Source organism: Dasypus novemcinctus, chromosome 7, assembly GCF_030445035.2.
Source record: "Dasypus novemcinctus isolate mDasNov1 chromosome 7, mDasNov1.1.hap2, whole genome shotgun sequence".
Lineage (NCBI taxonomy): Eukaryota > Metazoa > Chordata > Mammalia > Cingulata > Dasypodidae > Dasypus > Dasypus novemcinctus.
In genome coordinates, this window is record NC_080679.1 from 90,180,277 (window position 1) to 90,195,741 (window position 15,465).

Below are 15,465 nucleotides of genomic sequence, written 5' to 3' on the forward strand. Positions count from 1 at the left end.
CCAGTGACAGGGCGAGCTATGCCCGTGACCAAGTCCCAGAGCCATCCAGGTTCTACCCAGAATTCTATCCAAAATGCAAGAAAAGTGAACTGTGATTAGCAAACTAATGCCGAGTTAAACTGCTTCAAGGCACTCTGAAAAGGGAGGCATGCTATGCAACTAAAATTAATAACTACTCAATTTACAAGGAGAAATGCAGCCGTTCTTAGAAAGAGAGGCAAATAAGGCATTTTTGAAGTGTTTGGGCAGGACATTGTCCTATCCACGTGTGAAGTCTGAGCTCTGGGCCAGCTGGCAGACTGCCTGTCGTGCAGTAAGAGGGACCTTGGGGGCCTGGGGGACACTGAGGCAGGAAGGCGCGGCTGCTGGAGTCACTGTGAGGGCATAGCCCATCCTGAGGTGGCCTGCCTGGCATGGCGGTGCCAAAAGGGAGATGTTCTGGACACAAACATGCGGCTGGCACAGGCCGCTCTGTCCCATCAGCCATACTGGCACCACTTTTGGTGGGTACAGGAGGTGTGTTCCAATGACACAACCAACACCCTCAGTACACGTGCCACTGACGACTCAAACAAGAGTATCTAAGCCACCCTGGAGTTTAGGACCCATAAAGTGCCACAACACAAAGAAATGAGACTGGGTCCTCAGGAATGCCGGGGCGCCTTCCCCTCGGGACGCTTCGGTTCTGGTGTCAACTTGGCCAGGTGACAGTGCCCAGCTACTTGGTCAAGCAAGCTCTGGATTGTTACTGGGAGGACATGTCCTGGATGTAAATCATCAGTAAGTTGAATACATTTAATGAGAGATGTCTTGTCCTATCAGTTGAAGGCTTTTAAAGGAGAAGTGATGATTTCAGCAGTCAGAAGAGGGAATTTCCATCTCTACTTCCACCAGCCAGCTTCCTGGAGAATTCGTGGAGTACCTTCATCAGAGTTCTTGGCTTCTAGCCTGTCCTACGGAATCTGGACTTGTACATTCCCACAGTCATGTGATATGATTCTTATAAAAATCTCATATTTACAGATATCTCCTCTCAGTTGTTTCGTTGGAGAACCCTAATATGCTCAGCTCCAACAAAAAATATTTCTCCCAAATTACTCTGCAAAGAGCATGCCACCTGTCCTAAAATTAGTTGTAACTCCACACATCCATTTGGTCAACACCCATGGGACAAGCATTGGACTAGGCCTGCCCTGTCCAAACCAGCAGCCACTACTCACATGTAGATATTTTAATTTAAATGAAGATAAAACAACATCTTAAATTCAGTTCCTCAGGTGCACTAACCACATTTTAATAGCTCACGGCCACCATACTGGATGCCTCACAGGGAGAATATTTCCAGCACTGAAGAAAGTTCTGCTGAAAAGTGCTAGGCTAGACACTTGCCATACACACAGGTGAGCACGAGAGACATGGTGATTTCTGCCATTGTGGAGCCTACAATTTGGAAAAAACAGACCTTATACAAGAAGTAGCAACAACAAACTAAGTGGCCAGTGCTCAGAAGGAGACTGCAAAGTGAGTGAGTGGAATCAAGGGTAGGGAAGGCTTTACTTGCCAGGCAGGTCTATCTGTACGAAGATGCTCTAGTCCCCTCTAAACAGTGAAAAGTCCTGACAGAACATCAGAGAGTGGGCTCCCAGACTCGAGAGTTGTCTGGAGTGTAGGAATGTAGTTCCTCAACAAGTCACCACAGCATGAGGTCACCAGATAAGCATCTCCCACCATTTCTGCTTGGGCTAATTCAGCTCAAACACTGACACAGAAACAGTAATTTGATTTAGTGAGGCTTCTATGGGAGCCAGTGCTTACTTGTCATGGCTCTGGAGTGTCAGAAATAGACATACCACAAATCCTGATGGGTTCTCGCTGTGTTTGGGCTGCCCAGAAACCTGAGCAGGGCATTTGACGAAGTCTGTGAATGGCCTCAGAAAAAGGGGTCTCTCCAGGCTCGAGGAGCTCCACCTCCAGCTGGTAGGTGGGGACACAGCAGCAAGACCCACTCATATTTCCCCAGGTCCTTCTGATGGGTCCTGCTCTTATTCTCCACTGAAGCCTTTACCAGCGACGAGGCGGAGAAGGGCTAAAGGTTACCGGAATTACAGAACTGAGCTTTGAAGGGCTAGGCTCCAAGCAGCTAACAGACTTGAAAAAGCAAATGGCCCCAGATAGTGGTGAAAAAGGAAATGTACAGAAATTAAGTCTTTTGCGCTCCAAAACAAGAATACTGGCTACTCCACCAGAGCAGCTTTGTAAAACCTGTGAGTTTACTGCAATAAACCTCAAAAACAAAAACATTTTTGTTGAAGTTCTTAAAAATCTAATACACACTGTCCCATCTCTTTAGACCTGGGATAAGAAAGTGCTGGGGGCAACTCCAAATCAACAGCAAGACACTCAGTGCAGAGGGGCCAGGACTGCCCACCCCTGCCCACTGGCCTGAGGCTGAGGGGCCTCAGCTTGGGTCTGCTATTTACAGCTGCCACCTGCCATCCACCTCTCCTTGATAACCCCCTGCTTCCAATCCAAAGCAGGCACAAAAACCACTTTTGCAATGTGATAGAGCAGATATACAACAGACTGAGGGCCTCTCATGGCAGGAAAATGGAGGTGAACTTCGTGGAAGGGTGTGGTACCCCTACTTCTGGGATGTGGTGGTGAGTGAGAAGACACAGGCAGGTGGCTCTGCTGCAAACAGGGCGGTCCCCACACAGAAAGCACAGGGCCCTTCAAGAAAGCAGGTGAACCCCCAAACAGACGAGGAGACCCTAACTTGGGGGCCCTATAGGCTGGCATTTTAAAGCTAAGCTCTTGGGAAGCGGATTTGGCTCAATGGACAAAGCATCTGCCTACGACATGGGAGGTCCAAGGTTCAAACCCAGGGCCTCCTGGCCTGTGTGGTGAAGCTGGCCCAGGTGCAGTGCTGATGCGTGCAAGGAGTGCCCTGCCATACAGGGGTGTGCCCAGCATAGGCGAACCCCATGTGCAAGGAGTACGCCCCATGAGGAGAGCTGCCCCGTGCGAAAAAAGTGCAGCCTGCCCAGAAGTGGTGCCGCACACACGGAGAGCTGACGTAGCAAGATGATGCAACAAAAAGAGACATAGATTCCCAGTGCTGCCTAACAAGAATGAAGTGGACACAGAAGAACACATAGTGAATGGACACAGAGAGCAGACAACTGGGGGGGGGGGGGGGGGGGGAGAGAAATAAGTAAAAAAATAAATATAAAAAAAATACAAAATAAAATAAAGTTAAGCTCTTTATCACTAAAGCTATAAACTTATGCAAGGGTTCCGAGAGAATGACCTGCATTATTCATACAAAGCTTCTGGCTGTTCCATCACTCCCCCACATTCCCAATGGAAGTCACGTCCCGGAATCCTGCCCACGCGCTGTGCCTGAGGGTGACGGGCATGGCTCGTTCAAGAGTGTTTAGGACAGATTAAATTCTCCAAATTTCTGTGGCTATTTGCCCAGTCATTCAGGAGTCTGGGTCCAACTGACCTTGACCTTTCTCTAGGCTTTCGCTCTGTTTAGGGGGGTTATGAACTGGGTTTCCTGTGAGAGTCCTAGAATTTTCATACCTTGCCAGTGAGGACTTTTGCTAACGCAAATAGAAAACCCAATTCAACCTGCTTAAGCAGAAAATGTATTGATTAAAAAAAAAAAAAGTGTGTTTAGGACACAAAGTGCCACTGGCCACTCCCAAGAATGAGGACCAAACAAAATCAGGAAGGAAAACAATCACTTTTACTTCCAAGGGTTCCTGGCAATTAGAAACAAGGCAGCCCACACAGGCCGGGGGCCTCCAGGTTTGCTGCCTGAAGATGGGGCAGGAGAAGCATGCCTGTGAGACGGCTCGTTCGCTCCTGCTGCCCCCCCTCAGGCCCCTGAGGCCCCGGCACGCAGCAGTGGGCTGCTCTAGAAAGTGGCCGGCCGGCCTCGCTTGCCCTCTTCTCCACATTCAGGGGTCGCTAATGGGGCAGGACCCTCAGACGACCCCACGTGGCCAAATCCTAAACACAGACCTCATGCTGTGGACAATGCAGCTCTCCTTTGAGGAAAGCTCCCCATGTTCGGAGGGTGTATCCTCTAATTAGACTGTGTCCCAAGGGTTCCAGAGTTATGCTTTGACAAACACAGGCCTGGAAAGCAGGAGGGTTTGGGGTAGTAGGCAGTGGTGGAAGGAACACAGGGGCGAGGTGCCAGAATGATGAAGGCACAGGAAGGCAAGACTAGTTTTTCTGGCATGTGGTCTAGAGAGCTGCCTCTAAGCCTGAGAAATAGTGCTTATATTCTTGGCTGACAAAAAAGTTTCTCAAAGAAAACTCTTGGCTGACAAAATTTACCAGAACGCCTGCTAAGGAAGGGAATGGACTGCTTCCCAGGTTGCAAAAGTGGTGTGAAGGTTATGCGGGAGGATTTGGAAGGGACAGGCTGAATTTTTATTTGAATTTTTTTAATGAAAGCTGATGGGAAGCCTGCTGTTTTTCTCATGTGTCCCCTTTAGCCATCTGCCCATGAGCAGATTCTCAAGGGACAGATACTGAAATTCAGGACTGGTCACCCCAAGACAAAAGAGAGAGCCCCTAAATGCAGCCCTTCCCAGGATGTTTCCTTCCAGGAAAAAAAAAAATTACACACACATTGATCATCACCTTGAATATGAAAGGTTAGGTAATCCATTTAAGCTAAGTGAGCATGAACCAGAATCATCATCTTGGGCACTTCACGTTTTCCCCGTGAGGCGGGTACTTTAGACAGCTTTTCTGCCGTGGCATTCTGTGTTACCTGAGCCCACAAATCACCTCCAATGACCTGGGATGGTTGTTAAGGAAATAAAAGTCCTGGGCTTACCCTAGACCTAATAAGTCAGAATTTCTAGCAAAAGTGCCCCAGGACATTTTTATCATCAGGTACATTTGAGCAAGATTGCTTTATTTCATTTAGCCTTTACTTCAACCCTAGAAGGCAGGTTCTATTTAAATTATTTCATGGGGAAAAAAACTGACTATGGGTACCTTGTCCAAGGTACTAAACTAGGCCAGGAAAGAGGAGGGATTTGGACTTCTGGCACTTAGCAAAGCCACACTCTAATCCATTCAGCTACACCACCCCTCACAGCACAATATGGTATTTGAAACACACTTCTTTCACCAATACATAACACAACCTGTATTACTGAAAAGGGTGGGGCAAGGACCCCATAAAGAATTACAGGTAATATTTAAATCTACACACTTAGAGCCCCAAGCACAGTCCTGCTCCATTTGGGATCCTGCACTCTCTCTGCAGCATGGCGTTACCCTGAGCTGCTTCTGCGTCTCCACAGTGAAAGTCACAGAAGTGGCAACAGCCCCTGGGGGCCGAGAGGTACTGAAGGGCCTGCACTCATGGCCTGGAAAATCTCAGACGCTTTTCCTAAGTGAAGTGTTCATTAGCTAACCAACTCTATGTACTGCCATTTGGTTTGTCAGCAAATAATTTGGAAGCATTTGGAAATAAATCTGTGCAAGAGAAATGGAAATCATATGTGCTACACACACATGGAAAACGTAGCCTGGCAATGCATATTAAACACTCTTGGTTACAGCTATTCACAAAGTATACTTCAACCAACTCAGTTTAAATTCTTGCATTTCTTATATTGATAAGGTCATCAAAATTCTCAAATCATTATTTATACTGACCCAACAAGTAATCAACTCAAATCTTCATTAAATGAACTGACCTCAGGCTTCCTGCTCACACTAAACATGTCCACACCACCCTCTGTCCTAGAGGCAATGGACTTTGTAGCTCTTCCTCAGTGTTTCCACTAAGCACCAGGAGGCCTGTAACAATTCCACAGCCCTCCTTACTGAATCACCTTCTATGCGTTTGAAAGCAAAGCTGAAGTTCCTGCTTTGCTCACTTTGCTTGGCCCATAGACGATAGGCCGGTCGGGATCTGAGAAGACAATGGCAAGCCAGAACGAGCACCTCATTTAGGCATTTGAGGCATGGTACGTGCATGTCTAATTCACTGGTGATTCAAATTTTATACGCTTCTGACAAAGTTTTACTACTCATTTGGGAAGTTTCAAAAGCGCTAAACTTTAAACACCCTTGGATAAAATAAAAACAGGACTACATGCAGCACAAGTTGTTAAGACAATTAGGCCAAAACGGAGGTTAAGACATCAAGGCAGCCACCCCAGATCACAGGCCCATAATTACCAGTTTCTCCCCATAACGTGTCCGTGCCATTGACGTCTACTTCATGTTCCTTCTCCATTCCCAGCAAGCACTGCACCACCTGTCAGGAGGGGCAAGGTGATTTAATGAGTTCTCACAGCAATATGTGCTTATTACACCCCATGTATCAAAGGAGAGAGTGGGTTTTTTTAAACCATTATTCTCTCACGCTGCACGAGGAGAGTAAATATAACAAAAACCATTTCCAAGCATAATTCATACTCTATTCACGCTTTCACTTGCAAATAATTAAAAAAAAAAAATCCCAGTGAATTTCAATAACATTGTTCAGGATTACTAGGTACTCAGAATTCTAATGAATTCCATCTTGACCTAAAAATGCCAGCCTAAACGACAAAGAACATGGCAGATCAGATAAAGTGCAGCTTCTGCAGAATTCACCTGAAGATGGTAAATCCATTTTGCACAAGGGAAAGAACACAAAGCGATGCATACCTGTTCAATAAAATTACAAAGTAGTACTGTCAAAATAACTTTTTTCTCCAGACAGCACTGTTCTTCCCAAAGAACAGGGTCAGTCACAGGTGTAGAGGCAGGAATGCTGCCGCCTAGGGAAACAGAAGCATCCTTTCCCTAACTCAGAGCCCGGATGCAACAGCAGTGGCAGGAAAGCAAGAGGAAGTCATCCTGACTCACCCTCAAGTCTCACCGTCCACACTCCCCGTGGTAGACTGAATGATGGTTCCCCAGATACGTTCACGTCCTAATCCCAAAACCTGTGAATGTTTGCTTTGTGTGGCAAAAGAAAATTTGCAGGTGTGATTAAGAATCTTGAGCCAGAAACAGCAGCTGTGTACAGCAGAGGAAACAGAGACACTAGAGGTGAAGAATTTTCTTCTTTGTTTTTGGTTTATATTATTACTGAAATATTTAAAATGCTCTATAATGACTGAAGTGATGAATGCTCGACTATGTGATTATACCACATATACCACTGATTGCACACTTTGGATGAACTGTATGCTTTATTAATATGTATCATAAAATTGATTTGTTTAAAAAAAAAAAAAGACTCTGGAGATGGGTAGATTATCCTGGATGATCTCGCCAGGCCGGATATAATCCTGAGAAAAGTCCTGAGAAGAGGGACACAGGAAGAGACGAGGTCAGAGGAAGGAGGAGATAGTATGGCAGAAGCAGACGCTGCAATTACACGCCCTGAAGATGCAAGGAGGGCCGTGACCCAGGCATGCAGGTGGCTTCTGGACGAGAAGAAAACAAAGGCATGCTGGCCTGCTGACACTTTTTAGACTTCTGGCCTCCAGAACGGGAAGAGAATAAACCTGTGTTGGTTTAAGCCTCTCAGTTTGTGGTAATTTGTTCCAGCAGCCATAGGAAACAAATACACCCTCAAAGTCCGTGGGTGAACAGATGCTTTTCCATGACAGTCACTGGCTTCCTCGGCACAGCATTCCTGCCAGGCAGCCTGGTGACAAGGGAGCGAACGTGAGGTGAGACGAGGGTCACGAAGACAAGTGGCATTCACTGTTCTCTCTGCAATGATATTTTGCATTCTGGACCTGCTCAGGTTTAGGCAACAGTTAAAAAAGGAAAAACACCTACACCTTGGATAGGTGTATTTTACGGATTCTGGGTGTCTTGTGTATATGTGTGTTTTTAAGGTTTTAAATGCTAAAAATCAGCCAGCCAGCTATGTGTGTCCCTTTGGGTTTTCAATGCTAAATTTCAACCAGCAAGCTTTGCACCCGAATTTGCTTTAAGTCATTTTGGGGAAAGAATCTTATCAAATGTTCCTCCCCCTAATTGCCTGGAGATAATACAGCAAAAAATACATGGAAGAGAGTGGATAAAATGTTAAATTCATAGCTAAGACACACGGGTCAGGAGATGACAGATCTTCAAACTGAGGACTACTGACATCTACCAGAAATAAATGCTCTATTTAAATACTGCATAAAGCTTTCCTTCAGTCTAGGAACTGCAAATGACAAGCATTCTTGCTTACATGCTACCAAAGCATTAGAGTGCTATTTTTAAAAAGCCTTCAAGTAGTCAAGAACTTGACTTCCATGTGATTATTTTTAAAAGGTCATAAAGACAAAAGAAGGAGTCAAAGGAAAAAAATGTAAAATGGCAGGGTGAGAGGGTAGAAACGGGGGGGAAGAAAGCAGCAGACAAGAAGAGGGGAGAATGTATGCTATCCAAAGGCTCCACTGGTCCTCGAGAGAAGACGTGTGGTTCCAGCCAAAGGCTAGTTCCTGAAATCCACACTTTCTTCCATTCCTTCAGGGGGCTGAGGCACAAGGGCAGAAGAGCACGCGACCACCTTAGCTGCACGAAGGCCCCTGGGCACGGCGCCCGCGGCCCCACTCACCGGGCTGTGGCCCATGCTGGCGGCGGCCGTCAGCGCCTGCTGCAGGGCCTGGCTCTTCCTCGCCCCGCCTGGCTGGTGAGGAGCGGCCGCCCACTCGCAGGTCAGCAGGTAGCGCAGAATGTCGCCGTGGCCCCGCAGGGCGCTGTGCACGAGCGCACACTGGCCCTTCTTATCCAAGTGGTCTACCTGGGGAGCAGGAGCAGGGAAAGCTCAGCATCCGCTCGCCTCTGACAACATGGGACTGCAACGGCGGTGTGCAAACCCCACCCCGCTGCAAGTGCCCGTGTGCTCCCCCTTCAAAGTCGTCTTCCCGCAGCTCCCCAATTCTTCATGAGTTACGTGGTTGCAATTAAAGCCCAGCGCCAGGCCTCGGGCTCCCTTTGCAGAACCAGTGGTCACAGGGACCCCCCCCTCCATCAGGCCAACTACGCGGAGCTTGCGGGTGCTCTTGCGAGCACACATGAAGACACAGGCCAAAACTTCAGACAAAGCCTGATGCTTTCTACCTTTGGTCATTTGGGTGGAACATTCTAAATCTCCTGGGACAAGCTATGATTTAGGGGAGGACAGTAGTTCTTGGGTCACTGAAACAGGAAGCCAGAGAAAGGAAGGGATCTGGAAAACCCAGGTGCAAATAAGGAAGGGCGGGAAGGGAGGCTGCGAGCAGCCAGCCACCTGGGAGCTGGGGCGGGGCAGCGTGTCAGGGGGCCACAAAGGGCGAGCGGCTGCGCGCTGCATACCCTACAGGTCCCCAAGCCACCCTATCACCTCCTGCCTAACCCAGGGGACACTAGGCTGGAAGAGGTGCAGCCTCGCCTGCTTGGACATCCTCAGGGCGCTTTATACCCTGACCGGGAGGCTTTGGGAGCCCATGGGACCTCTGCCCTCCTCCTACAGAGCTGTCAGCCGTGCATGGGAGGGGGCCCAGCCTCAGAATAAGGCTCAGGGAAGTGTGAATCTGGAAACGGAGGCGTGATGATATGCAGTAACGCGCCCACTTTGGAAGGCAGAAAGGCGACACTCCCCATGTTCCTGAGCTAAAGTTCATTCGCCCTGGATGCTGTGTTGTTGAGATAAAAACAAAACAACCTCCAAAACATCAGGCTCCCCCAGGTACTATGAGCCTAATGTATTTGCTCAATTTTAAATCTTCTAATGAAACAAAAAGACAAATATGTGCAGTCTCTTCTTTACTGTTAGTCAAACACAGTCCCCCCCGTCCCCCAATGAAATGCTTACAGTAATCCTAAAAAAATCCATATGATGGCAGGATTTTCATTTGACAGGCTGTTGTTTTCACAGGATCTCACTAGTGTTTCTAAAAACACTTGCATAGAGCTCTCTGGGAGTTCTATGAAATTGTTTTTACTTAGCCCGTTAACACTGATGGCCCTAGAAAAGCTTGTTAATAATATATGGCCCTCTGACATAAGCACACGGACTGCCGTTTCCCTCACACACAGCCCTGAGGTAGGTACTGCTGATCTGCCCATTTGACAGATGAGAAGCCCGAGGCACACAGGCTCAGGTGAGTGGAGGAGGAGCGTTTCCCACCCAGGCAGCCGGGCTCCTACCCGTGTGTGCACAGCCTGTGGCTCCTCAGACCCACTGGACTCATTTTAGCATTTTTAAAGACACGAACTGAAGGAAAGGAGAGGAGGGAAGAAATCAAACACTGAAAACCTCTACAACCAATCGGGGTGCTGCGTTCAAGTTCCACGGTGAGTGCTAGGTCAACACTCGCAGGCCCTCAGAGGCTGGTCCTCCCTGGGCGGAGGGGCACCGCCGGGCACACCCCAGCTTCCCGCACCGCACTGACGCACCCCTCCCCAGGCTGCCCACCAGGCACCAGGCAAACGGTCACCCGCGGCTTCACCCTTTCTGCTGAGGCTGCGATTCCGACCAGGCAGAGACAAAAGGAAGACTGGGGCAGTGGGACAAACGCTACCTGTGACGTGGCAACCCCCCCCCCCGCCTGCGCCCCGGGGCTCTGCTCACCCGCGCCCCCTTCTCGGCCAGCAGGCACACGAGCTTCGTGTGGCCGGCGGCCGCCGCGTGGCACAGGGCGGTCATGCCGTTCTCCGACGCTCCGTCCACACAGGCGCCGAACTCCAGGAGCACGGTGACCACCTCCTCGTGGCCGAGGTGGGCCTGGACGCACAGGACTGGCGCGTTGTTCAGCACTTCCGTCCTGTAGTTGACATTGGCTCCTCCCAGAACCAGGAGCCGGCTCACCTGTGGGATGAGGCCCCAGCAAGACTATTTTAATTTCTTGGGTACCCGTCGGTCTCGACATTTCTGGAGTAGGGCGGTATCTGCCACTTTTTGTCTCATCACTTAAACCCAGCGGGTCTCAAATTTGAGCAAGCGTCAGAATCTCCGGGGTGGGGTGGGTGGGGGTGCCTGTGAAAACAGATCACTCGTCCCATCCCCTGAATTGCTGATTTGGAAGTCTGGGTGGGGCCTGAAAGGGACTTTTTAATGAGCTCCCAGGTGACACTGATGTAGCTAGCCTGGGAGCCATCCTTTGAAAACCACTATTTATTCTAACTAAAACCAGACAGTTTGGTTTTTTGGCAATGAAATAATAAGCACAGGATTAAACAATTAACAGTAAGGTAACAAAGCCAAAAAGAAATACAAACGGTGAATCTTTTCTTCTTAAGTGCTCCTCAAAGCAAAAGCAGACCGCGTGAACATCATCATACGCTCCTTGGACTGTTAGCAGTACCACGGTTTTAGAAAATAATTTGCTTTTTCTGCTAATTACTGTATTTATCACCAGCTAAAACCCTCAAAACAATGGGAAAAGTTCTGTCTACTTATTTTCAAATAAAATCACTGAACACCTTATACAAATTTTAGGTATATACAAATATCATCTTGAAATTTCCGGGCATTAAAAAATTGATGCTCCTTTAACACTATTAAGATGCCACTGCTTTCTTTAAACTGTTTCCTTCAATGGTCCTGAACAGCTCTCAGTCGCCCACTGCAAAACCCTGGAGGCCTTTTGAGCTACTCACTCGGTGCCAATAACCCAGGACATGGTATCACTGATTTGACGAGAAATACCCAGGGATAATTCAAAGTTATGGAAGTAAAATGATGTGTGTCCATAAGAGTAGCTGACAGAATATTTACAGACTGATAGCCATGGGAATTTCATACCACTAGGCGGTGAAACCATGACTCAGAAAACACAAAGGTCAGAACAAAAAGGGTAAAATCTGAAGATGCCACAGTTGCCGCTGAGGCTTGAGCCCCTGGTGTTCCAGCCCCTGGCTTCCTCTAGGACCTTCTCACCCACTCCTGCCCTCTGAGGTCCTGCAGGCTGCGGCCTCGAGCCTTGCCCCTTTCAGGTCCCTCTGCCTAGAATCTCCTCCATAGATACAGATGCCGAAGGATGTTTCCTGGGGGTCTTTGCTCCAATGCATCACCAGAACCAAGTCGTTCTGTCCCCGTCCCTCCCCCCTACTGCTCCCTGCCTCTGTGCACAAACCCTGCCATCCTCCACCCAGGCATGGTTCTAAGACACAAATTCACAGAGGAGAGAGGCAGAGCCCTGCCACGGACAGGGCTGCCCCAGTGCCAAATCCTTTGCACTGCTAAGACTGTTACTTAGATTTAAGGAAGAACAGCTCCTCACAAGTGACGAGGGGTCCCTGACAAGGCCAGCCCGCCAGCTGCCCAGTCCTTTGCACCGACCGGAGGGGCCCATCATTTAGGCCGACCCAGGTCAGCAACCAAACCAGCCTCCTGCGGTCAATCAGCAGTTATGGACGGAGAGGCAGGAAACACTGAGGGGAATCCAAAAATGCCTTCCTGTCCTAACACTGATATTTAATCCCCACCAAGCCTGCTGCTGCAATCTACATGGCCTTGCTCTTAAAATGACCACTAGGCTCAAATATGATTCAAAAGTATTATAAGGGAAACGGACTTTGGCCCAGTGGTTAGGGCGTCCGTCTACCACAGGGGAGGCCCGCGGTTCAAGCCCCGGGCCTCCTTGACCCGTGTGGAGCTGGCCATGCGCAGTGCTGATGCGCGCAAGGAGTGCCGCCCCACGCAAGGGTGTCCCCCGCGTGGGGGAGCCCCACGCTCAAGGAGTGCGCCCGTGAGGAGAGCCGCCCAGCGTGAAAAGAAAGAGCAGCCTGCCGAGGAATGGTGCCGCCCACACTTCCCGTGCCGCTGAAGACAACAGAAGCGGACAAAGAAACAAGACGCAGCAAAAAGACACAGAAAACAGACAACCGGGGGAGGGGAGGGGAATTAAATAAATAAAAAAATAAATCTTTAAAAAAAAAAAAAGTATTATAAAATGGTAAGTGCTAATTCAAAGTAAGAGACCTTCTTCCTCTCCACTCTGAATTAACTATTATCAGTATAGAAATAATAGGATTATGCTGGTGAACTACATGGGGATTTTATCAAAGCTTCAGAAACTGGCTCTTAGCCAGGGAAGCATATAAGGAGCTTTTCCAAAACACATATAATGCCAGGAGGCACATCAGAGTCTCTGGACACAAGACAGGCAAGAACAGTTTATAAATTCTCTGGCAGATTCCTCTGAGAGTCACTCACTTTCCCCTTTCCCATCAATTCCATTCCCTCTTTAAGAGCCTAGGAGATAAAAGGTAGATTAAATAGTCTGGGTGCTCAAGCAGCCTTTTAACTAAACTTTTACTGTGTGATTTTCAGAAATTACTCAACCTCTCAGGGCTTCAGGTGCCTCCTGAGAGAATGGCAATACCTCACCCCATTCAGATATTCTTTGGCCACGATGCTGGAAAGGTGTATATTCAGTATTCTTGCTTAATACTTCGCTCAAAACAAGACTTTAGCTGCAACGTCCATGCTCAGCTGCAGGCCTTTTTACAAAATGTGTGTCATCAATTCACACTTCATCTGTTTGTCAAGAAAAACATGTCCTTTGTTGGTGCTATGCTGGCGTCATTTTACCCACTTAATGCCCCATCAGTTTGTGAACCTTCTCTAACCCATGGGTCTTAACGTTGCTGCACGCTGAAATCATCGGGGAGCTGTGCAAGTTTCCAGGGCCCAGGCCCCAGCCTGGAGAGTCTGACTTAACTGGGGTGGGGCCCAGGCACCCAGAGCTCCCCGGGAGGTTCCAGTTGGCAGCAGGGCTGTAAACACATGAGGCAATGAATGCACCTGCGGGCAAGGCCTTCCTCAGGGCAGGTGTCCTGCCTGCTGTGTGACTGGGGTATGCTCCTGCATGTCCTAAGCCTTGGCTTCCTCATCTGAAAAACGTGGTTCGAACAGTCCCACTTCATCGGGTGGTTGTGCAGATTAGAAACGCAAGAGCGCAGATATAAAGCATGCAGCCCAGCCCCCGGGCCTCCGTGGATAGTGACTGCTGTTCCTAGAATCAGTCCTTTATGGAGTCTTCAGAAGGGGTAAGGGCCCCGGAAGGTGCGGTGGGAGCCGTGCACTAAGCGCCCGGCACCCCGCAGCTCCAACCTCCCTGCCACATCACCTGTGCACCTCCCTGGCACCCCTCAAGCACACGAGCAGCTCAGACGCCTTACGCAAGCCCTCCTGGCAGGCAGCTCTTCCCAGCCACCTCCAACAGGCACATCGCAAGGTCTCAGGTTTCCAGGGACGATGAGTAGCACTAAGAAAAATAATTAATTTGTCCGGAACACATAAAGAGTGCCAAGTATTTTTCTAAGCACTTGGCATATGCCACCTCACTTCTGATCACTCTATGAGGCGGGCTCGTTTGTTATCTCCATTTTACAGGTGGCAACTCGGAGGCTCAGAGGGGGGCAAGAAAAAGATTAGCTCTGGGCACAAAGCTAATTCCTGCCCAGAACAGTCCAGTGCCAGAAGCGGCAGTTCTACAGAAGCTTGCACTGTTTTCAAGAGTGGTTCATCCCATAAATTTATTTCCAACTACATGGAAATTTTCCCACCACCACCACAGAAGCCCTCTTTTGATAACACTTGAAAATGGTAGTATTATCTATAAGCCTCTGGCTTAATGAATGAAAGAAAACAAAAGAGGGAAAGGGGCAGGCAGGACAAGGCAACCACGAGGAACAGAAGGGGCCCTGGCCAGCACGGTCTTAAAGGGGAAGGAGTCAGTTTTCTCCCTAGGCACACAGAGGCTCACTTGAGCACAACTGCTCTAAAACATGCACGGTCTTGTGAAGCAGAATGACTGGATCCCCAGCCAAGGGAAGTTAGGCCAAAAGCCAAGCCTGGTTTCCATTCTCCTCCCTTCCCTGCCTTCACCCTGAGACACAAATCACAACCTGAATTCCCCCAAGTCCGCAGCAGGGGAAGCCTGTGCTGGCAGCTAGTCCCATGAGACCGGTGTGAGCAAAACAACCAGCTGGATGAGTGCCTGGTGGCCTTGGTGGCAAGAACCCCAGTGGGTCAGCCAGGGTCTTGGCCAGCATGACCCTGGCCTGGTAAAGGGAGACTAAACTATTGGAATCTACTGGCATGCCACTAAAATTAAAAGCCATCGGCCAAGTAATCTTTCCTGAATAAGTCAAGTCACTTTAATTTACCACAGTGGCAAACTGCAATTAGTGTTCAGAATGACATTCATTCCTGTATGACAACATTTAATACTCTCTAAAAAAAGTTCCTTAATTGCATGCATAACTTTAAATTACTGTAATTTGTTCAAGATTCTGGGAAAAACTGTTTTTCTTGAAAGATAAAAGAAATAAAGATAATGAAATGCCATATGAGTCTATAACCAAGTAATCTAATTTTGGGAATGAGGGAGATATACGTGACATTGGAGTTCTACCAAAGTAAAGAAGAAAAACTCTTAAAAGGTTGCAAGTACGTTAAAGAAGAAAACTCCCAATCCCAGGGGGAGAGTCAAA

The 15,465-nt window shown here is 48.5% G+C and overlaps 1 protein-coding gene across 26 annotated transcripts in view; it reads right to left on the bottom strand.

Annotated features, from left to right (window-relative positions):
• Nucleotides 1-15,465, bottom strand: part of TANC1 (tetratricopeptide repeat, ankyrin repeat and coiled-coil containing 1) — a 259,413-nt gene that overhangs the window by 23,481 nt on the left and 220,467 nt on the right. For all 26 annotated transcript variants that reach the window (XM_058300842.1, XM_071216386.1, XM_071216383.1 and 23 more), the window contains 3 exons: nucleotides 10,595-10,831; nucleotides 8,597-8,782; nucleotides 6,223-6,301 (listed from right to left, as the gene is read on the bottom strand). In XM_058300842.1, the coding sequence (XP_058156825.1) occupies nucleotides 6,223-6,301; nucleotides 8,597-8,782; nucleotides 10,595-10,831 (502 nt within the window). The remainder of the gene's footprint in view (nucleotides 1-6,222; nucleotides 6,302-8,596; nucleotides 8,783-10,594; nucleotides 10,832-15,465) is intronic.